This window comes from Seriola aureovittata, chromosome 1 (genome assembly GCF_021018895.1).
Source record: "Seriola aureovittata isolate HTS-2021-v1 ecotype China chromosome 1, ASM2101889v1, whole genome shotgun sequence".
Taxonomy (NCBI): Eukaryota; Metazoa; Chordata; class Actinopteri; order Carangiformes; family Carangidae; genus Seriola; species Seriola aureovittata.
The window spans coordinates 27,071,884-27,096,241 of NC_079364.1; the positions used below are offsets into that span (position 1 = coordinate 27,071,884).

At 39.5% G+C, this 24,358-nt stretch overlaps 1 protein-coding gene across 4 annotated transcripts in view; it reads right to left on the reverse strand.

The window, feature by feature from the left end:
• ntrk3b (neurotrophic tyrosine kinase, receptor, type 3b) overlaps nucleotides 1-24,358 on the reverse strand; it is a 176,159-nt gene that overhangs the window by 84,957 nt on the left and 66,844 nt on the right. For all 4 annotated transcript variants that reach the window (XM_056371538.1, XM_056371529.1, XM_056371546.1 and 1 more), the window contains exons 4-7: nucleotides 18,898-18,966; nucleotides 4,936-5,090; nucleotides 4,152-4,294; nucleotides 2,804-2,945 (exon numbers count right to left, since the gene is read on the reverse strand). In XM_056371538.1, the coding sequence (XP_056227513.1) occupies nucleotides 2,804-2,945; nucleotides 4,152-4,294; nucleotides 4,936-5,090; nucleotides 18,898-18,966 (509 nt within the window). The remainder of the gene's footprint in view (nucleotides 1-2,803; nucleotides 2,946-4,151; nucleotides 4,295-4,935; nucleotides 5,091-18,897; nucleotides 18,967-24,358) is intronic.

A 24,358-nucleotide genomic window follows, 5' to 3' on the forward strand; every position in this document is an offset into this window, starting at 1 on the left:
ACACTTTAACCTATGAAGCAGCACACTTACATACAGAGTCTCAGGAGGGATTCAAGTCATCTCATTTGCTCATTAATTAGTCATAATTAGAGTTAATGCCTTGCTCAGAGCTACTCAGGAAACAGAACTACTAACCTAGGTGTTAGTGCCATGTTCTTAATAGAGAGCTACACTTTGCCTATAGGAGTGATGGAAAAACCATGGAACGTATATTAGTCCACAATGCTGTAGAGCTGCTATTGTTCCAGACAGCAGCAGAACAATGGGTCTGCAGAATTTGCATTGTGGCTAATTACAGTTTCGCTAAAATTGGGAACTCATCTTTGAATGCAGAGAATGTTATTTGACGGCTGGTAATTTTGCTGTCAATCAGATTACTCCCTAATCAGAGCAGCAGTTTTAGCTATTTTATGACATTTCCAGAGACAATAGGCTGCACAGGGGAGGAAATGTAATTACCATCAGAGCATGTGGTGAAAAATTAATAAGTCAATTTGCAGCACCAGCAGAGAGTGTCAACAGGGGGAAAAAAAATGCCTGGAGATGTACATCCATAGAGTGTCCGTGTGGAGGAAGCCCTGAAGACTAGATGTTGCAAAGTCAATCAGTCATTGTAGCATGGTCCTTAGCAGCTCTGCTCCAGTAGGGGAGTGTTTGAATTGGTGACAAATCTTCCCTGTCCTGTAGCGTGATGCATTGCAAACAGCCACAACAGATTGTGCGCTACAACAGCAAGCTTGCTACAGAGAGAAAAATGTCAGCTCACGTTGATAAATATTAGCTTTGAATACAGTCATTCCCAAATCTGCCCAGGGCCAATCCACTGGTCAAAGTTATGAGTTATGCAAGAGCTGATACTGTAATTCATGGTCTGGATACTTACATGGTTACCAAATCATTGCTTTATCATTGCTGAGGGTTATATATTTTTTCCTTTTCTTTTTCCGATCAAGGCTGAGCTTTGATGTGGGCTGCGGGGTATATTCTTGCTAATTGGCTGCATCAATTTCACTTGGTTTGTAACTGTATAACACCTCATTGCATTCTAAATGTACCTGCATAATTTGGCTGCTCTGCTTGATAAAGGAGAATTTTTTTCCTGTTGTAAATTATTCTCTTAGACTGTCGGCGTCATTAATACAAGATATATTTTCCGTCTTCAACATAAGTCCATCAAAGACAGCCATCTTATGCAAAATAAAAACCACCAGGTGTTCTTGACCTCATGTAACCATATATTATATATAATAAGTATTTTATAGAGTTTTTTTTTCTTTTTTTTTGATTTGTTTTCTTACTGTCTGCCTGATTGCGTCTCTGCAAAGTCAGTGGCAACCATTCATGTCATGACTGATAAGAATCATGCTACAGGACCTATATTAAAAGCAGAACCAAAATCATAAATGAACAATATCTTCATACAACCAAATCTATTCACAATTCATAATCCTCAATAATCCTAATCTATCATAAAGCTGGTACAAATACATGGTGATGAGAGTGGCAGGAGTGAGCAACAACAGTAAAATTGCAGGCCACAAAACCAAAACAATGAGCTGAAAGACACTACGACACTCCGTACAGATAAGTTGATGGCCTCTAATATGGATAAGCCGCTAGCTCAGCAGTCGGCCACAAGATTTCATTCCAAGCAATCACTTCACCAGAAGGGCTCACTGATTAACGCGTTCAACAACAGAGCAACATAATTTCACATTTTAAGCATTAAAATTTATTCAGAGCATCCATGAAGAGTCGGCACAGAGGATCCAACACCAATACACACTACTGTTAATGGACAGAATACGCTACATTCATCCCTGGGCTAACCCTTACTGATCCCACACTTAATCTTGACCAAACATTAAAGACTAGCATTAGCAGGATGTTAGCAGCGTGGCTCTAGGGGAGGCGATATTGGTCACCAGTTTGGTCCAGACTGTCTGACTCTTCCTGTAGCGCCACCATGAGGTTGACATTTTTGCTAATTAGTGAGGTGTCTCGACAACTGTTGGATGGTCTGCCATGAAATGGCATGACATTCATGCCCCCTCACACTGTGATAACCTTGTGCCATCATCAGTTCAAAATTCTAAACCTGTCCTAATGATATACTCATGCACGCAGAAGTTAGTGTTTAGCTGAAAGCACCACTGCACCTTCACACAGCCTCACAGAGCCTGTGGGTTAATAAAGTCTGCCCTGTAGCAACCCTTGCGTTAAAGGTAACAGTGTAAAATATTGAGGTTATAAAATGTCACAGTCATTTTACATACAAACATATTCTAATGACCATATTCAGATGACCTATTTAAATAAACCTACTTTGAATTGTAGCATTAGACAAAGCAGGTGTAAAAAGTATAAAAAGTCCAATATTCTACTATGTTGTCAAACAAACTATGATACTTTTTGGTTTTTTTAATTTGTCATTGTTGTCTGGTGGTATTAACCTTTATGAAAATAAACATAAACAGCTACACCTAATTAGGAGATTCATTAAACAAATCAGTCATAATAAGCAAATATTTTATGTCAACATACTCACCGTCACATAAAATGGTCAGCATTAATATCAACTCTGAATCTTTGAGCATTTTATGAGAATGTAAAAATGTTTTTCTTATTAATGTGCAAATTTAAACATGACAGAAGTGGGCAATCAAAGGGAGCCTCTAGTGTTAAGTTTGAAATGTTTGTGTCTGGTTGTGAGTTAATGTGTCCACTACTGATCTAAATGTAGATTCCCCACCACCACCAACTCTACAGTGATTGGCCAGTTTCCCCCAAACATTTCACTCACACTGTACGTTGAGCTGGATGGAGGAGTTGGTCATCCCCACAACGTTCTCCGCGATGCACGTCAGCTGGAAGTTGTTGTCATCTCGGCTGATGTTGAAGAGAGTCAGGTTGATAGAGTGGATATTGGGCCAGTACACATTGGACTAAGGACAGAGAATGAAAAACAGACAGAGAGAGATGTTTAGGTATACGAAGGATATACTGTGCAGCACATACAATCATATTACAGGGTTTCAATCTTTAATTACTTAATTAAAACTTAAGTTAATTATTAATCTGTTGAATTCCTATGGAAAGAAACAGAATACAGTGAGGAAGTACACACTACCAATGGGAATTAATTACTTCAAAGATTTAGTCTTGTCTTACTACTAGGGCATGAAGTGCAGGAATGTAAAGAGCGATAAATTGTCAATTCTGGCATTAATTAGACTAACTGATTCACAGAGTAACACCTTTAGGTAGCCAAACACAATGCTTATGTTTCCCTCCTTGCCTTCAGTTGGCCAGGCTCCTCAACACTTCACTCATCTCAATGCGCCACAGTATCCGTCTACCCGAAACCATCAAGCCTGAGGCTGAGGTAACTTTCATCTGTAAAGTCACTGCAAGCATTAAAGACACAGATGCCAAACACAGCCACATGGCAATTTCAGAAACTGCTGTTCTCCTCTTCTTGGTGTTTATCTCTGCTCTTGTTATTGCTGTGACGTCCCCGGGGCCTGACTCAGGGAGTGAGATTAGTGTGTTAGCAGGCTCACTGTGGGTTCAACCCATGCCTCCCACTCTCACAAAGCTGGCCTATTTTGAACAGGGGCAGGTCACCATGGTAACCTATGCAGCAAAGCCACTCAGCAAAGCTGCTTGTTTGTTCATGAATAAGTGATTTAACTATTGCTGATTTTTTTTTTTTTTTGTCTTTAGTTGGCTTAAGATTTATGTGGAGCTGTTACAGAGCAACAAGTCAAAAAGCCCAAACATGCAAAAATGCAGGTAAATTCAAAGTCAATGTCAATGAATGGCAATGAGTCTGTTGATCATTATCTGGATCATAACCAAGAGTTTTATTGTTAGACCGTTTGTGAACAGATTTTCAGATACAAATGGCTTCACTCAGAGGCAAAATGAATAATTGTTAATATAATGATGATTTTTGATGAGCATATGCAGGTCATTGAGAATCATAATGACAAGTTTGTACACTAAAAAACACCAATAAAAATCTGAAAAATGTTCAGTAAAGCTGCTTTTTGATGCCAATACTTGTCATAGTGCTTATAGAGGCTAGGGTTACATTTAGGTTTAGGTTATGGTTAGGGGTAGTGTGTGTGTGTGTGTGTGTGTCTGACCAGGTGTGTGTTGATGGAGTGCAGGCCGCTGACAGTCCAGTCCACTTCAGGAAGTGGCGATCCAGATCCATTGCAGCACACTGTCACATTGTCACCCTCCATCACCAACACACTGCTGTGGCTCACACTGATCTCTGGTAAGTCTGAAAACACACATGCAAAAATAATATACACACACACACACACACACACACACACACACACAGTTTATGTTCATGTTAATACATGCCTGTCACTGCTTGTGTCTACATATTTTCACACCAAATCAATTAATCACTTTTCATTACTGTAATAAAATTAGTACAAAGGAAGCAATGGGACAGATACACACAGACAGACACACACACACACACACAGACACACACACACACACACACACACACACACACACACACACACACACACACACACACACTTTAGATGTCACAGGGATGAGTCACCAACAGGAGATAATACTGCAGTCTACAGCCTCTGTCAGAATTAACACACAGCTCCTCACATCAGATTCACCCACTGAACTCTGTCACACCTCCTCTTTCCGCCTCATTCTACTCCCTGCTCCTCTTCACGTCCCTCTATTTCACCTTTAACCCCTTCCGTCTTCCTCCTGCTTTTCCCGTCTCCTTCCGTCAGCCATTCCCCGCTTCACCTTTCACTTTTTTCCCCCACTCCTTCGCTCTCCTCCTCTCTAGCCCTCCCCCCTCCCCCCCTCTGCTGTTTCCTCTTCCTTTATTCTTTTCATCCTTTTTAAACACAGATCATATCCTCCTCCTCCTCCTCTTACCACAGTTGTGGATGTACATGTTGTGCAGTCGTATTTTGGAGGCGCCGTTCCTGCAGTAGAGCTGCTGCGTGTGGAGCCCAGCTTCTCCTTTCTGCTGCCATAGCTGGATCCAGCGGATATCACAACCACAGTCGAACACCACACCATCCAGACGCCTTGAAACAAAAGAAAGGAACAATACAATCAACAACAATAACAACAACCAGACTGTGCAGCTACCTTAGGATACAAGCAGTAACGGCACACACCACGATCTGGAGAAAGCACGCAAGCAGCACAGGCAGTGACACTCTTATAGTCATTTATACATACACATATATTCAGCAACATGAACAGCCTCAATAACAACACAGAAAAAAAACAGCAGCCTACTGAAGGCAACAATCATTATATCAACTGAATCCATGTAAGTTTTTTAAGCAACACCAACAAAATTAAAAGAGTACTGCATCAACACTGAACTATGACTCATACGCACCGCTTTAGGCTTTATATAATATTTTTCACATATGCGGTAGTACTTACACTCAAGACGTGTAAACAATATTCACAGAGGCAACAAGTGTTTGGTATCATTAAATACCAGGAATTTATATCTCAGTGATTCCTGAAATTATTGTCAAAATCTGCTCCGGTTTCCTGAGGAAAACAGGAACCCAGAATATTTGGCAGGTTTCTACCAAATAAATACTAAGACATATCATGAAATAAACACACCTTCTTCAAAGCTCAGAAACACCACCCTGCAACTGCCATAGTTATAGTTTGACAAATGCCATTATTTCCGAACTGTGTAACTGAATTACCTTGCAGTTTCTTCCAGTTATTTCTCAGGGTAAAATGGCAGCCTGCTCTTCAACGCTATGGAAAAATATTTCTTAAAAACCAATGCAGGCACCATCAACTCATCATCCTCAAACCAGCTACACATCACGCTGAAATAGTCACAGTACATGATCCTCCACACTTGCCCTTGACACTTGATCCTTTCAGCCATTCAATATGGGAATAGCAATACAATTAATAATAATCGAATGCTACATAATCAAGTCAGTCAAATGTTAGTATCACATAGTGTGTAGTGAAAGTGTAAGCTTCTCAGAGGAACTGCTCGTAGAAATGGAAATATATATTTCCTGGAAAAAACTTCAGTCCTAGTGTTTGGTGGTGAAATGAACTGCAGTCAGCTGCGACCTCCAAGCTGTGCACACATTCAACCATCTACATTAGCAACGGAGACAACCTACTTAGCAACATTCTTCACAGTATCAGCAATAACAATATCATTAACAGTGTCAATAACAAAAAGCTGCAATTTAATGGCAGTGACTGCCAATACAAAACATTGTATACATGGTATGACAGTCGCCACAGACGTGTGCTTAATAATATTTTTGTAACACTCAATCAACAGACGAGGAAAAAAAAAAGAATGTCTGCATTCAAATGTGAGGAGGTCAGAGGTCAAAGCAGTGCTCAGGCTATCAGTCTCAGGCAATATTAGCAGCAGGCAGGTATCATTAGGCTCCTCTGTGCATACATTTCATTCTCACAGTAGTATGCACCACAGAGTCACATTATTCAACGTGGTACGCCACCTCGGCATTTTGCATATGTCCAATTTGGAGGCTGTGATTGACCAATTTTGTTAAGATGAATGCCTGTCCAAATGTCCTTGACAGAGGTCAATAAGATATTCCAGACAGCATGAATAATGTATGGGGCAAGTCCACTGTGCTGTATGAAGTAATGAGAATAGATTCCCGCAGGTGGATCTCGCTTATTATCAGGTGCTCTCTGGATCTGATACTGTAGTTAGAGCTGGGCCTGTTCACATTCACTATATGACAGCTTACTCATTGAGCTAACTCACACTGCTACAAGGAAAGGACACAACATCATACCAATCCATTATCAACTCATTTTCTCTTTAATTACTGCACAAAACTGATTCACTTTATTAATGATTAAGAGCAATTATCTTATACAGAAGCCTTCTAATTGCAGTCAGTTTTGACACCAGTTTTATCTCTTATACCAAAGTATCAAAATCTAACTCCTAACAAATATCCTCCGTTTTCCATTTTAGTCAAATTCAATATCCTGCTTTCATTTCCACCGGTTAAGAAAAAATCCACTGTTCAGCTCATTTTTAAATGGTGTAATGATTTCTTTAAGTACTTTGTGTATTATAATTTATTAAAAAAAAACTCTGGTTGTGTGATTTTTATGTGCAGCAAGTTTGTTTCTCAAGCTTTTTAATCATCTCTGGGAAAAATGCAGTGTCTTGTGTTCTTTAGAAAGAAACTCAGTGTCCAAGGACAGAATGTAGAAACTGCTAGAAACTGGCAATGTGTCAGTACATGTATCTATTAGAAAGGAGCAAAGATGGCCTTTTTGAGGGGTGTGAACACTCTGAAACACAGATGTACCAGGGACGATTGAATGCTACAGACAGGGCCAGACTTGTGGTGTTGTATATTGTGGCATCTTTCCTCCTATTGCACAATATAACTTAACTCAAGAGCAAAAATAAAGCCCTCTGTCTATGTATTATTTTTCCATTATTATTAATTTATAAAATCTAAAAGTGAACAAATTCATCGTGTCCTTGTGTCTTCAGTTACAGCAATTTGTGTTTTGAAAAGAAAGCACAATATTTCCCTCTGAAATGCGATGGCACTTACTTAGCCTTCAGCAAACAGATTTTAATATTGTTTAATTATTATATTAGTAATGAAATGTCATCCGCATGACATTCATCCGTAGATACTTGACACAGTCTAAATCAGAAAAAATAAATAGATAAATAAAAAAATAAAAAAAAGGGGGGGGGGGGCGACACACCCTGGTCACAAGTTGGAAGTCAAATATCCCACAGTGACGAAGTGTAAGTTACATGAATATTGAGCAACGACCTATGATCCTTACATGGACTATGAGAACTATACTGTACATAGCACAGAGCAGCTCACTCCAGAGACAGGTGGCTCCCTACATGCCTGTTTGGAGAACACTTTCCCTGTTTAAGATTTTCATTTAATGCTGAGCAAGTTAAACCACAAGGGATTAAAGCTCACCAGAGCAGGGCAGCTCAGGCTTTCTCCCATTTGTATTGTAATTATGGTAATTGTTAAGAGGCACAACCTCCATACATTACCCAGTGTTCCTCTGGGCAGAGCTCATCAGGGGCAACATGCTGCTGTATGGATACAGACAAAAGTTGAAAAAAAAAAAAAAAGCACTCAAATAGGGGAGCTGCAACCCTGTGTTTCAAACATGTGCCCAGTTTGTACGGCACAGTAACATAGTCGTGATTTTACAGCTCTACCATCTAAACAAGGTATAAGACAAAAGGAAAAAAAAAACTGACAGCTGGAAGTTGATAAATGTCTGGAGGAGAGCAGATTAGATTTATAAAAAAAGAACAAAAGCAAACAGCAATGTGACCCCAGACACGGAGAGCTAACAGCGTGATGTTTCCTTGAAGCTGGCTAACGATCCACCCTGCTACTCCAGAGGAGAGGTAATGATCACCACCGGAGGCTGTTTTTCTGGGAAATGTACACACAGGTGCTTTGGCTCAGGAGACGTGGATCACAAGCAACGATAAGCTATATACTGCATTGTTGCTGGCGTGCTTTGATCTCAGCTTGAATGCACTGCTTCCTCTACTTATACTGTTGTCAGGAATTATTTTAGGTTTTTAAATCCTGTGTGTTTAATAAATCGCCTTATTTGGCATATTTCTTTCACTGATCTTGGGTGTGACTGTGGGTTGTATTCCCTGCGATGCCTGGCTTTGTGGTTATTCAGCAGAAACGTGGAGTTGCTCTGCTTGTCACGTCACCTCTGCAACAATCCAGTGCCTCCAGATGTTAGTGCATATTAATAAGAGAAAATGTGAATCTACTGTTGATCATTAGTGTGAATTTTGAGTGATATATCTTATCATTGGAAAGTGAGCATGTCTCTTTCTTTTTTTCCTCTTCTTCTATTTTTTGCCTCCATCTTATTGCTGCTGCGTTTCTGCACTGCTCTTCCCATAGATCACTTGTCAATCAAACAGTGTGGCCACTGCTCTCATTATTATCATAGCGTAGGTATGGTCGTGCCCTTCTACAGTCTTGAATCAGCTGATTGACTGATTGTCAGGCTGAATAATAAGAGACAGCCATGAACTGCTCTCATTTTATCCTGCTTGGTTGCTGCAACACTGCTGCACTGTTGCTCTGTCCCTGTCACGAACATCAAAGTACGCTCACTTTTCATTGTACAGCAGGAGTCGAGAGATTAGAGTGTTAAGAAAGAATATTATAAATCAATCAGAGGGAATAAATGCAGGAAAAAACGGAGAGTTGACTCAACCAATGTCAAATTCAATTCTCTCCTCGTCAGCGCGGAGAGCTTTTACAACATAAGCCTTTTCCCCTGATCCTGCTAAATTTGCTAAACAGTTGCTTTTACCACACTGCACAAACTCTGTATCATTGCTTTACCACACTCCTGGTTGCTGCTGGACTGGTTCCATCATTGTCACGCCATATCTTCTGCTTATGTCATGAATAAAGCGGCACACTGTGAATAAATAAATCACCGTTTTGTCCCATCATTGCTTTTCTGTAAGGTTGCAGCCACTTGGCCAGTTAGCGTCCCAGCAGGCTCTCTCACTGCCTGACTCTTTTTTCTTTTTTTTTTTTTTTTTCAAACCACTACGGCATAATTTGACTTTGGCTTATCGACAACACCACCTGTGCTGCAATCATGTAGAGGAGTGGGGGCACCGTAGTCAGGTCAGGGAAGGCTCCAGGTAGCAAAAACTGACAAAGTGAGCAGCAGCTTAAGGCACATTTTTCTTCAAAGACTGTGGCGGGGGACCCTTCATATATTTTGGCAGTTATTTTTAGCAGATAGGTGCTTTGAAAGGTGCTTTATGTATGTGTTCATAGTATATATTCAGGATGGATGATAATGATACTGTGACATGTGTCCTATCTATTTATAGTTTGATGTATAGTGTACTCACTTGTGCTATGAATTCTGTTTCATGGATGGCTTTCACTGTACTGCTTTCAGCAAGATAAATCCTATTTTTAATTAACTATTATCTAATGTCTATTGTGTCATACAGTTATTGTATTTTGTATCATTTTCACGACATCAACAGGACCGTTGTGGGATTACACCTATACAGAAATGACAGATATGACATATGTGACATATAATAATATGACATATACAGTATGTGCCTATATCAACAAGTGATGTTGCCATATATGTCACCTGATAGGGGATATATTATTATCAGATATATACATACTCCGGATATATGAAGATATAAGTTTATAACATATATAAAATACCCAGAGTAAAATGTGAATATGTACATAAATTAAAAATATCTATGATGAATTTTTATATGGTATAACATGTTGCAACTATGTATGTTGACAATATATATTAAATTTATATACGCTATGTTTATCAAAACATCATATATATAAAAATTATATATGCTTATATATGTTTTTCTTATTACTCCCTCATTGATTTTAAAACTGTTTATCTTCCCATTCCAGGAAGGTGGTCTCAGACTTCTGGACCCTCTGTATATAATATCAACATATACTGGCAGGCTTTGGGATGGATATATATTTATGTAACATATGTCTACAATATAAGCATACATACATGAACATATATATTTGTATGGGCTGGACATGTCAATATATGAAATTGTTCCAATTTCAAATAGGTTTTATATATAATTTTTACATATATTTTATTCTATATGTACATATATTTCATACATAGAAAACCAATATATGTACATACATCACATTTGCATATTGGCAGAGTTGATTGTGTGAGGATTAAAATTCTGTGTATTGACTATGTAACACCTAATTTGGTTTTTATTACATTGAACAATGGCTCGGATGATATAAGGCTCCATATTTGCTTGCTTTTCAGGAGCTTCTGTATTATTATTAAGTGTCGAGTCAGAGTAGAGTTTCCTAGTCATAATTAAGACTTGGAAACGAACATTATTTATAAGTTGTAAATTCGATTAGAACACATCGTTGGTGTCCTTTAGCTAAATGTTTAGGTTTTATGACCTGAAAATTTACTGTCCTGATACCATCTCACTGCTCTCATTTATATACAGAGCAGGCAGCTGTTTTCAGCAAAAAGCTCCAATATCAGCTCCAATAAACCATTTCTTGGGATCAGAACCAAACATACGATACAGTTGGCAAAAAGCTGGTGAACATATCGGCGCATTTAGCAGCAGAACAGCCAGACATTTTTCCAAAACAGAGCTAAAAGGAAAGTAAATACTGGACTGACTTTTATCAGGTCGTATGCACCAAATAAATGCTGTGGAAGTTTAAATAGGCAACTAGTTGATAACACACACAACAATGTTATCAGTTATCAGTGTTTCAGTGTTATGTCTTCAGCCTGTTCTGCTGCTCCCAAAAATGACTGAAGTTCTAACTGACTGCTGACCAGTTATTCTACAATAGATCCAATTCACATGGAAGGAAAACGTTGATTATCTTTGTCTGCCTTCACTTTCGCTGTTATTCTTCAAAGGCATCTGACTCAGCAAAATCCTATTGACACATATCCAGACCCAGGAGCTGCCCAGTGCAACAACAGCCTTCTAACCAAACTTGTAGTTTAGTTATGTGCAAAACACTTTGCTCCAAGGCTCTTTGATAATCAGGGCTCTATTTTCATGCCAGTTGAAATCCGGCTGAGGCACAGACACGGCCAAGTGCATGGCCATTTTGTACTGTACTGTTTGGTAATTTCATGGCTTCAGTCGAAGCCTTGCTGAGTGTGAGGTGGTGAACTGGTGGTTGTGTTATTACAGTTCCGGTGGGAATGTGGAACTTTGGTATCCATTTTTTGTCCATTGTCTGTTTTTTGTCTGCTGAGGCAATGTCTTGTGACAAGTAGAGATTTTTCTTTTTTGTATTTACAGAACTGAGATATGATATATTCTCAAATGGTGGACGGGGCCTTCATTTATCTCAGTGGCCTTTTATTTGGGACAGGGTTATATTAGAGACAGGCCTTTATTTGTAATTTCTCCTGTCCAAACCATGTTCACTTGTTGTCCTGATGAATTCAGTATAATGTCTATTTCCACAGCGTTGCTTCATCTCTGTACAGCAAGAGTCATCTAAGGCGTTCACTTGAATTGTTTCCCCAAACGATATTAAGTTACCACGAACGAAACGCAACATAATGCTTTAAAGTCTTTCAGCCTTTCTGTCATAGGTCGGCTTTAATGTGAAAGAAGAGGACATTTTGAGTGCTGATGGTAGCTTAACATCAGTCAGGAGTATAGCAAATTAGTTGTACTGTTGGAATGAGTTCTGTGGAAATGTACGTCATACTGACTTTACAATGTAAGCTTCTGTTGTAGGTGATTCCTTTTATTAAGAAGTCGTTTTTATTTGTTCATTCTAATGACACCCCCAGGCCCTACTTTTCACCTGATTAAATCTTTGTTGCCATTATGTTGTAACACAAATTGTTGCATCTGTAGTCTTTACCTCAGCCCTGCACATTTACTCCAAATACCATTTTCTCTGGATAATCTAATAATGTCTGTCAAGTGAATGGGGTTGTTATGGTGAGCTGTCATGCTCCCTTGTAGATAACTACTGCTTTTTTTTCCACAGTATTTGAAGTAGTGTCATTTCTGTGCAAGTAAATATACGCACATTTGACTAAAAATGTGTCACTATCTTGAATGCATGTTCATAATGCAGTTAGTTTATTTGCATATTAAATAATAAGCTACAGTGAGAGATGACTAGGAAACCAGACTGACATCAAGCAACACTTCAACTTAAAAGGACCCATATTTTATACTTTACTGGTGTTTTATTTTAAGCTTTATTATCCATAAGAGGATTTATTTTTGATTTAAAAAAACAAACGCTGGGTCCAGATCGGCCGGGCTTGGGGTATATAACTGAATGTTTTGAGTTGTTCACTGTGACATCACAAAGTTAAAGAAGTCCTGACGGCTCATTTTAAGGCTCAGTTTCTGAATACGGGCTGCATGCAATTTGTCTGTTGAGTGCGCACGTTGATTCTTAAACACTATTTATATAGAATCTAAACTTGTTTCATAAAAGACATGGGAACCTCGCTTTCTAATATGCTTTTTAAAAGCATTTCTGGTGTTTTATGTATTTGGGTGTTGGGAGGACTCATCCAAAGTTTTTTCTGAGGGGTGGTGTCTAGGAATTTTACTTTCAAAGAGAAAGACCTTGTATTTGCATTTGTACTTGTGGCTGCTTTCACAAAAACAGTGCTGACAGGTGAAGCATTCTTCTTCATTTTACACACATGTATTCTGCTCGGCCGTCTGGGTTTTAATCTGTGACCTCTTCAATGTTTAGACCACTGCTGCCCCCAGTCTAGTCTTTTCTTCCATTTTGAATCCTCCCTTTTCCTCTTGCAAGTCGGTCTTTGATGATTTTGAAGAGTCAGTGTAAATGTATTTCAGTGAGAGTTTGCCCTGAGTGAAATTGGACTCTAATGAAATGAAGGTTAAAATGTAGTAATTTACCTGTTCATAGAGCCCTTGGAAATTTAATGTTTAATTCATCCTAATCCACTAGCAGTCATTTCAGAAGATTACAGGTTTGATCTATTCATATTTCATCCATATTCAAAGAAAAATCCATTTTGCAGTGAGAGGCGTAAATGTTTGACTTTGCGTCGGCCCCTGCTTCCCAGAGAGCCGGGATTAAAGAAGCGCTAACAGAATAAAGGGATTCGGGATGCACATTGCCTAAGGCAGATCGCTTCAGTTTCTAAAGAAGGAGAATATTTTCCTCTTTTTTGTGGACCAGACAGAATGAGCTTCCTCGAAGACGACGTTACTGGCGACTGCCGCTAACTCTGCTTCAAATAATCTCCAATAATATCACCCTGGAAGCCACAGCGGCAGATTTAGCATTTAGCCGCCCCCTTCACCCTGCTGCTGTTCTCAGGCATTTGATTGGCTGGCCTGCGAAGCACACTGCAGTAGCTCTGGTCCTTTGGCTAAAGGGCACACAGACAAAGAGGCAAAGCCGATTATCTGTGTCTCATCCAGAGGCAGCACACAGCAGACGCCTATTGTAAGGCTTCAATGTGATGTTGGGGCCTTTTCACAGGAGCCACAAAAGACTTGAGATTATTGAGATTTCACCGATAGTATTGCCATTGTTACTGATATTAAGATGTTGCAGGGAGGGTGAAATATCTGTGCAATCAACCTGCAAAACAAAGCAACTGTTTTGCAGTTACACTTTACTAGGCTTGATAAGGAGCGTCTGATAAGGGAAAAACAGACTTGATGTACGTTAACTGATAGAAACAACTTTTTCTTCTTCACCTTTATCATACAGGTTGACTTTTGTTCCCAAGTCTGTTTTTACTTGTGGAATTAGGTGAAAGAATCAACCCCTCAAAACCATAGGAAACTACACATAAAGAGTGAGTGCTGGGCTCCATGTTCAGTGCTTGTTTGAGGTAGGGATGGGTACGAGTACTCGAGAACTCGCTGTTGACGTCATTATTAGAGTAGCATTTCACTGCTTGCGCACCTGCGCATATGTTGTTTTTGGCTACAGTAGTTCAACTCACTTGGCGTTACATACACCATGGCAGCCGTGACCAGAAAAAGTGATGTCTGGAAATATTATCCAAATATAATCCACGTGTGTTTCCAGTCGGACACAGACCTCCTGTATTTCTTTTTTTCCGTAAAAGAAAAAAAAAAATACATATAATATATATATATATATTGTATATATATTTTGCGAGTAATTAATAAGTGATTACTCCAATAATGAAATTACTCAAAATGCCCATCCCTAGTTTGAGGGATCCCGCCTTCACATTAAAGTAGCTGTTTATTCAGCTACTTTAACATGTTTTGCACTTAATTAATTAGATGTGCAGGAGCATTAACAAGAGAGAAATGTAGCATCTAATTCCAAACTTGGCCATCACAAACAATCTGATAGAGAATCTTTAAGTGCCTGTGTAATAAAAGAATAGACCTGAATGAAATATACAACAAATTGATAGATTAGAATGTTTGTGAAGGATCCAGAGTGAAATTCTACGGTTAAAACAAAACATTTGTACATTTTGTATTCATTTTCATCGATGTGTTGCAGCTTCAGAACTGGTGGTCTTTCATTGTAAAAACAAAAAGATGAAATTCAACAACAATGGCAGTGCCTAGAGTGATTGAGATAACACGGTGTAGCAACAGCATCATGGCAAAGGGCCATGCTCTCCTTTCCTCACATAAAACGGAAATTATTTCAGCTGGTTTGATCTTCCTCTATTTACATAATATCAGTGTGGTTCAGCAGCACGGGTGGGCACTTATCATTGATACTGCATTGTGTATTATTCTAATAATTAAAGGAAATAGCCGCCCGGTGAGCATGCTTCATTTGGCATGATTGAATGATTGGCACTTACCAAGCTAATATGGTTTGGGTGAGCACATAGACACAGTGAGGAGAGTAATGATGTCAGGGCCACGTCGCAGACTCTGCCTATGATAGAGTGACTCATTTCCTATTAGCGAGGCCTGATTCCACATGGCTTCCTTCTTGCATAACGCCTCGGCCCACGTCTGTGCCGCCACGCCACTCCAACTGACACCTCTTAACTAAACACACCAAATGGAATAGACATAAACCCTCACTCCTCATCAGCATTCACCAGGAAACACGGGCATCACCCTGCCCTGCTTTTCATGTAGAACAACAAAGACACCATTTGTACGCATCTAAAATGGTTGCTTAAGAAGAAATAGGATTTGCACATCGGACCAAATCATGCTCTCGGAGATGTAATGGTGATTTGGTTAAGGATGGGTCTGCACTAGTTATTTTGCTTTGCTGCCTGTAATGTGGTCTGTCGAGGAATTTAAGGTGATTTAACTGAACTACATTAATACTTCAGTGTCTCTGTAGGCAAATTGGCCCTGATCTTGTCTTTTATTCAAGTGTAAAACTCTACACTACACTACTCATTTGAGGTTCTTGTATTTTACTTGAGAACTTCTATTTCATGCTAGAGAGAAATTATCATTTCTATCTCACTACTCACTACTATTCCTGTTTTGCACTTATATGTTTTAGTTGTTTATATGTTTTTATTATTATTATTATTTGCAAGTCACTTTGCATATTCAAATGTTTCATATTTTTCCTATAATAATAATAATAATAAACTTTATTTATAGCACTTTTGAAAACAGCAGTTACAAAGTGCTTCACAATTAGAAATAAAAATCCAAAAACCTTAACAATAAAAAACAATATAGTAAACTAAACAAAACCTCAAGACAGATAGAACCAACAGGAATAAACAACAATCTTATAAAAACACCAGCCTTTACAAGTGGGTCTATAAAAGTTTTTTAAAAAGTGCTACAGAATTAGCTGACCTAACAGTGACGGGGCTAAAACAGCAAAAGTACAGTCCCCCTTTGTTTTGAGCCTGGACCGTGGGACACTCAAGAGCAACTGGTCAGACGCTGTGAGTGATCTGAGAGTGCAGTGATTGAAGTTCAAAAATACTTCAACTTATTATTATTATTATTATATTATTATCCCAGAGAAATTGCAGCAGGCATCATGAACACATCAAAGACATTAAAATACATTGGAAATGATAAACATCACATACGGAACGCAATGATTCCAGGAGTGGTCAGCTCAAGAAAAAACATTACTACCACCTTGAACCAACAACATCAGAATGGTAAGCAATACCAGATCAATCCAATTTATGCAGTAGGTTAGACATAAATACTGCATCAAGTCACATAAAATGTTGTGCAAGAAATAAAATGTGTTAGGCAGGTGAGCAGGACTAGGCCTAGCCTAGCAGATTGAGCTTGTCAATAGCAACAGGGTTAAAGGAGACTCAAGCGTGCCGTGTCTTTGTTTTTGGCATCCTAAAACGGCGTCCAGATGGAGGGAGGTCAAAGTCCTTGTAAAGTGGATGGTCAGGACAGTTGAGAGTAAGTTGGGCCTTATTTATCACTCGCTTAAAATATATGTGCTGAAGCTGGGCTTGCTGCACCCTGATCACCTCACTAGCCAAAAAACCAAACCAAGCCACAAAATAGTAAGTAAGAGCAGATTCAATAAAGCATTGATAGAACAAGAGGGTGCCGTGCCATGGACAGCTTTGAATGCGATCAGGAGGATCTTAAACTGAGTTCTGGCACGTACAAGAAGCCAGTGAAGTTGGGCCAGAATGGAGGTGATGTGCTCTCTTCGTTTAGTGTTTGTCAAGAGCCTGACTGCTGCTTTCTGAACAAATTGCAGTCATGAAATTGCAGACTCACTTAGACAGGAAACTAAGGAGTTACAATAATTCAGATAAGGAGAGATAAAGGCATGGATGATTTGCTCTATGATGTTCTTGGGCAATGCTGAACTGATTTTTAGCAATATTTCTGAGCTGCAAAAAACAAGATTAAACCGATTTCTCAATGTGATGGTCAAAAGTCAAACAAACACAACACCAAGATTCCTCGCAGATGGCTTTGTATTCCCTGCTAAATGTCTGAAGTGTGGAGTAATGTTCTGTGCATGGTTTGATCACATCCGATTGACAACGACCAAATTGAAACACTGCTAAATCTTGATTAGCTGACGGAAGTGTGTGACTTCACCTTTTTCTAAATGAGCCCTGCCTCCTTCAAACCAGTGAGAGGAACGCACAGAAAAACCCAAATACAGAAATGTCTCATGTAAGATAACTAAAACTCTCCAACACTGGTGTGTACTCATGTAGAAATCCATCACTTATAGTAAGAAGCTGATGAAGAAAATATGTTTTCAGGGGCTTTCAGTTTAATTTGGAGCGCTTTATACATATATACATATGAAAGTATGGGGTTTGAAACTGAGACATTGCGGCAGCAGCCAGAAGAGCTCACACATAAGCTGAATTGGACAGCTGGTAAGACAACACAAGTACAGAACTTCTACAATCCAGCGAAGAATGAAATTCACAACCCTATAAAAGACATTTTGAGGGATTCAGAGTCCCATCTGCCTCTGGTGAGGACCCACAGCGAGATGACACTCGTGTAGCGCTGGTATGGGGTATGGTGTCAATTGCTTCCTACACAGGACAGATAAGAAAAAGTGTTCTGTAATATCAGTGGGTCCTGCGAGTGTGAGGGATAAGTTTTTGCTCAGGATGGCAGGGTAAGCTAAAAGCTACAGAGTCAATGTAAACGGGATTTTCCCTCCACTCGGCTGACTGTGCAGCAGCAGCAGCAGCAGCAGGACTACCCCAGATCAGCATTGTGCCGTGTTCTCAGAGGAGCTGCCCTGCTTCTACCTCTGAAAATAGCACAATAAGGAGGCCTGATTGAAGTAGTCTTGTATCACATCCTGCCATACCTCGGCTCTATACGCAAGAAGGCGCAGGAAGCAGCGCCAGTGTTCGAGCACAGCGAAGGTTCAAATGATGGACAGCGCTGACAGGGGTAATGATGTGTAAATTACAAGCGGGTCGACACTGCAATGTTTTCCCCGGTGGTGAAAGAGCAAACTCATTTCATAAACACAATGATCGCTAAAATATTCATAACAAACAAGAAAATGGGGTCAGACTCCCTCCTCCTACCAGGCCATTACATTTCCTTTGTGTGTGTTAATTAAGTCAACAAATGACTTATAAGATCATAGTGCCACTACATCGCCTATAGATTCAGTCTTCAACATGTGCTCAGACAAATTAGAGGTTTTGTACAACAAAGACAGGAATTATAATAGTATGCAGTGAAGACAATTTGTATTGAGGCAGATAGAGCGCAGGGAGCGGTGATAAATTGCTCTAATAAAATACAAACAAAAGCCAATGAGAGAGATCAGACGAGGGAAGAAGACTTACAGCTCGGAGAGTTGGAGGTGCTGGAAGAGCTGCCATGACAGAGTGGTGAGAGGATTCTTTGACAAGTTTCTGCAGAGGAAAAAAACAAAAGACAAAGAGAAAGTTAAATTCAATTATTTTATGTCTCATCCTTGATGTTATGTCTGTTCCGTTTGTGTACCATTTTCTCAATTCTAGTTTGATGTACTTGCAGAAACACAATTACGAAATTGTTTTCAGGGGTCATTCTGGTGCTTTTTTCCCCTCCTCCTTCTGAGGTGAAATACTTTTTTTCGGTCACTTTGGGTTTTGTTTTTGTCTCAACACATCACTCTGTACCTCTATCTACAGTATTTTGGTGTATTTCAGCAAGTAAAGCAAATTTTACTAAATAAAATAAATAAAATTAAAAAATAAAAATAAAAATAAAAATAAAAATAAAATAAAATGAATAGACAATTAGATATACAGGCCTGCATTAAAAGCTGAAAATAAGGCAAAGTACTATTGACACGGAAAGGGAAACAGGCATGTCTGTGTGGAGCTTCAGGGCTCAGCCAACTCAATAAAAGAAAGTTGACCGCTTTCGAACCAAGTAATGCAGTTGACTTAAGGAACCCCTGCAGCTCAGGAAGCCACTAAATTCAATAGCAAATATCCAGAGACTTACAAGTGATTTGACCAGAACCTTTAATCAGTTTAAATATGAACAACAGGCATCTGTCTATACAGTTATTAAGAAATACAGCATCTCTGTGCGGGCATTAACACAGCAGTTTGTCATAAAGTATGCTATCAAATCCAATTATCAGCCCCTGCTCCATCGATGTGCTGCATTACATCATGAGAGGAAAAAGAACAAGCAGCATTCAATCTCATCTGATGTTTCCTTTGATGTGAACAGTCGTTCAATGACTCACACATTTTTCATGTTTTTGTCACTTTGAACACAACACAGCTCACAGTGTGTATCCAGCCAATGACAGAGGATATAACATAATGTATATACAGAGACCAGAGGACGAGACTGAATTTTGATGGAGACGCTGGGTCAGTAGAAAAAGCAACAGAATACAGCAACTGAAAAACAAGATTTAAATATGAAATACAGCAAATTAAACACGACAGATAATTGTACAAAACTATTTTTACAATATAATGTGGGATGTGTTAAAAATCAATGTTTCAATGTTTTAAAGTAAGACCTTCTAAAGCATCAGACAAAAATGCAATTATAACACAGATCTTAAAATACACAGTGACAGAGTGAATTGTGAACTTTTTTATGTATTTTTTTTTTACATTTCCAGTTGTGTACATTGAGTTCACACGCACACACAAATATTCCATAACAGGTCATTTGTATAGAAGACTTAATAGATGCTCCTGTAACCAGAAGTGTCACTATGGCAACAGGGAGCTATGGATGTTGCAGGACTTTCTATCCATCATGCACACATACAATGACATATGCACATACACACACATGCGCGCACACACACACACACACACGTGCACGCCCACACACACACACTCTCACACACACACACACACACACACACACACACACACACACACACACAAAGTTAGAACCCATAGTTTTAGTACATTTGCATCAAGTCACACACACACACTGGTTAAATACTGTCACCTTGAAATGTGTGCTAGTGTGATGCAGTGCTCTCAATACAGGGAATGTGTGTGAGAATATGTAAAGATGCTGCATGAAATTTCCCCTCCCAGAGAAAAGCTGTGTTCCCACAGGGCCTGTATTATACGCTGAAAGAATGCATTGCAGGGAGGGGGAGAGCGAGAGCGAGAGAGTGAAAAGGTGGGCGAGCAAACAGCAGCTCATTAGGTGATGTAGAGCAGGTCTGTTCAACATTTACGTCAAATCACACATACTCAAAATAGACATGCAGATCACACAGAGCACAGATCTCCAAATAGACACACGTCAAATGATGAAACCCTAAAATAGACACACGTCAGACCACAGATCTCCAGATGTACATACGTTAGATCGCAGGACTTCAAAGAAACATTCAAATCGACACACATCGATTTTAAATTTTATAACAAAAGAGTATATTTCTGAATTGCGCAGAATTCTTCAGATGGGATGGAATCATTTCTGGTGAGTGAATCACAAAAATTAAACTCTGGGACCCTTTAGAGAGCCCTGGAGCCACCTTGAAGACTTTGAGGAACTGCCTCAAGGGTCCATGAACTATGGACCAAGAGCAGGCACCCAAACAGCAGCTGAGTAATAAATCTACTTGTAAAAACGACACAAGTAAATGTTACTGAGGTTCAATTAAAGGACACCTTTTTGTTTTTAAAAAAAATGGAAGGTATACCATGCCTAGCATAACAAAAGTTATGCCAGTTCTACAAACTATATGTGTATCCTACCCTACGAGTCAATGTCCAATTTATGACAGTGTTTAATATGTGATAAAAAAAATGGTGAAAATCCGCTTTATCCAGTAATGTTACTACTTTGATGGTTTGTTGTGTGTTTGCTATCCAGCTAAGCAGAATCTATACTCACCAAACAGTAGTTAGAAAACAACAGAGAATACTAATAACACTGTTGAGGAGAAGAGAAGAGAGGAGAGGAGAGGAGAGAAGAGAAGAGAAGAGAAGAGAAGAGAAGAGAAGAGAAGAGAAGAGAAGAGAAGAGAAGAGAAGAGAAGAGAGAGAAGAGAAGAGAAGAGAGAGAGAAGAGAAGAGAAGAGAAGAGAAGAGAAGAGAAGAGAAGAGAAGAGAAGAGAAGAGAGGAGAGGAGAGGAGAAGAGAAGAGAGGAGAGGAGAGGAGAGGAGAGGACGAGTGTTTTCTGAGCACAGAGTGAGACCTCCTTCACGTCTCTGGCAGGAAGTGTTCTGTTTTCAAAGGTCATCCTTCGCATCTCGACAAGAAATGTCAGCTAAAATTGGATTTTGGTCGGAAGGGGGGGGGTAAATGAATTAATAAATAAATAAACAAATCAACAAATAAGCCATCAAAGCTGACGGAATGCCAAAAGACAGGAGGTGAGGAGGGGGGCCAATGATTATTAAATTAAAAAATTAGCGGAGTAGAAAATTAATCTATTTATAAGCTAGGCAGCTCAGTTTCCAGAACTGCAAGGACATACTGTATACCGCCACCCGACAAGCACGCACGCACACACACACACACACACACACACACACACACACACACACACACACACACACACACACACACACACACACACACACACACACACTTACTTCCATTACTTTGACTGAAGTGTAAAACAGACACAGTGTCAGTATCCACACAACACTTATTCAGTCACCGAGCCACAAATCATCTCTGCTCCTCAGACGACGCTCATTTGAATATAGAATTATAATTATGTGATTCACATGAAATTTTCATCAGGTTGAGGTAAAAAAAAAATATGCGTTACAGCGACGGATGTATCTAGGGTGTTAATATTGATGACAGCATAGGCTCCCCAGCCAGAGGGCGACGAAGTGGATGCTAAACTCAACCTGGGTATTTGCTCCTCTGCAGAGGAGGCACAGCTCCTCCTCCCTCCTTCTTTAATAATTCTGTTTGGCACAGATGCCATTGGGAGGGCTTGGCTACTCGAGAGGGTTGGTTAATTAGTGCAGCATCTACTGTCTGAGTGTGGGGGAGCTCTGCACATTGACATTCAGGACCACGCAGAGGAGAACCAGACAGCCACTGAGCAAGATGTCACAAATGATCAGCAGCTCGGACGTCGTGAAATCTAGTCGTCATCTGTCAGGCTGAGGGGAAGCTGCTAATACCACAAACTAATTGCTTCTTTTTTTGTGTGTTCATTTTTGCAGCATTGTGTTACTTAAAAACTGATTTTTGTTTCCTTGAAATGTCACAGAGCCCTTTATGTTATGAGTAATGTCAATGACTGGAAGCTGCGAAAACACACCTCTCAAAAACAGAATGTCTAACTTTAAAATATCAGAGATGTCAATCTTAAAAGAAAGTTGTTTTCCCCCAGTCCTGCAAGGCTGACATTTTAGAGGAGGGAGGTTTTTTTCTGTACAGCAGCCATTTGCAGTTTATGAAATAATGTTGCATTAATAATATAACGGGAATAGTAATGGGATCCAGGTCATCTTTTGTCTCGAGCATGACACTAACAATGCAATGCAAAAGGTAATTGCAGTCAGCAATTACATAAAATGTAATGTAATGTAAATGTAAAATACATAAAAAACATTATAATGAAAATACACCTTCATTCTGCTTCTCTCTGCCACTGACTGTGGCAACACAAAAATTATTCAGCCTGCAGTCAAGTTCTCATTCAAGCTTGTATTCATCCAAACACCCAGGAAAACATCCTTTTGGAAACACTCTCCAAGAAGACTGAATGAATGTCAGCATGCAGTTCCAAAGATAAAATGTGCCATGCCAGGTATTATTCTGCAATTTCTGCATTTATTATGTTGATGCAGTGCTTAAGACATCAAAGCCATAACCCCTTATCACCAAAGGTATTCCCAAAATAAATCGTTCCCCCTCATTTGCAAAGGTTGAACTTCCCATAACCCCAAGATCGTCCTTTAGCTGGAAGGTGACAAATAAAAAGTAAACTGCACAGTGAAGAATTCAGCTTTAATCTGCTAATGATGTCTGCATGAGTCTACGCCACTGCAGCCTTCTGCGTGTCTCTGCCTGATAAGAACGCTCAGAACGTATTTCATGCTTTTCATCCCAACCAGTGTAACTATGCATATCATGGTCCATCGGTCCATCCCCTCTACAGCTGAAGCCGCATGCATCCTGCCTGAATGTACACAGTGATAGAGTACTGAATGTATATGGATATGCATATTCAGCCAGACCAGCCATGCCTCCTTCACAGAATGAAAATGCAAATTTCATATATCCTAGGCCTCTTAAGCCCCAGTCGGACAGAATTTATTTCTCCAGGGGAGGTGAGGTGATTTTAACATTACCTGCACTGGTCAGGGATTTTTAATCCCATACAGAGCATATATGACTAATTTTTCACTCCAACCACAGTGATAATTACAGCCGCAAATGCCTAATGTTTTTTCAGCCAACTTGCTACTCCTCCTGTAATTTATATTCTGTCTTTCTGTCCAGCACTTTGTATTTTTGGCCAATACTTGTTTAAACTCTGTCAAACTACTACCATTAAAAGCATGCTGGATTAGCTATTAGCTATGTTTGCAACGTATCCATGGACGTACAGACAACCATATCACTCTGATACCAAAGCAAACTGTAAATATGATAATTCTCAGACAAATTCTGAAGCATCTTTTCTTCTCTGATTTGTAATTCTTTTATTCACACTGGACATCAGAGATAATATATGTTTCATCTCTCCGCCGGCCCCTTGGCCTCCTCTTTGGGCATTGTCCTGTGGAATGTCTGTGTTTATTACAGGCCATATCATGTAATTGAGATGGTTAAAATGCCATCTGGAAT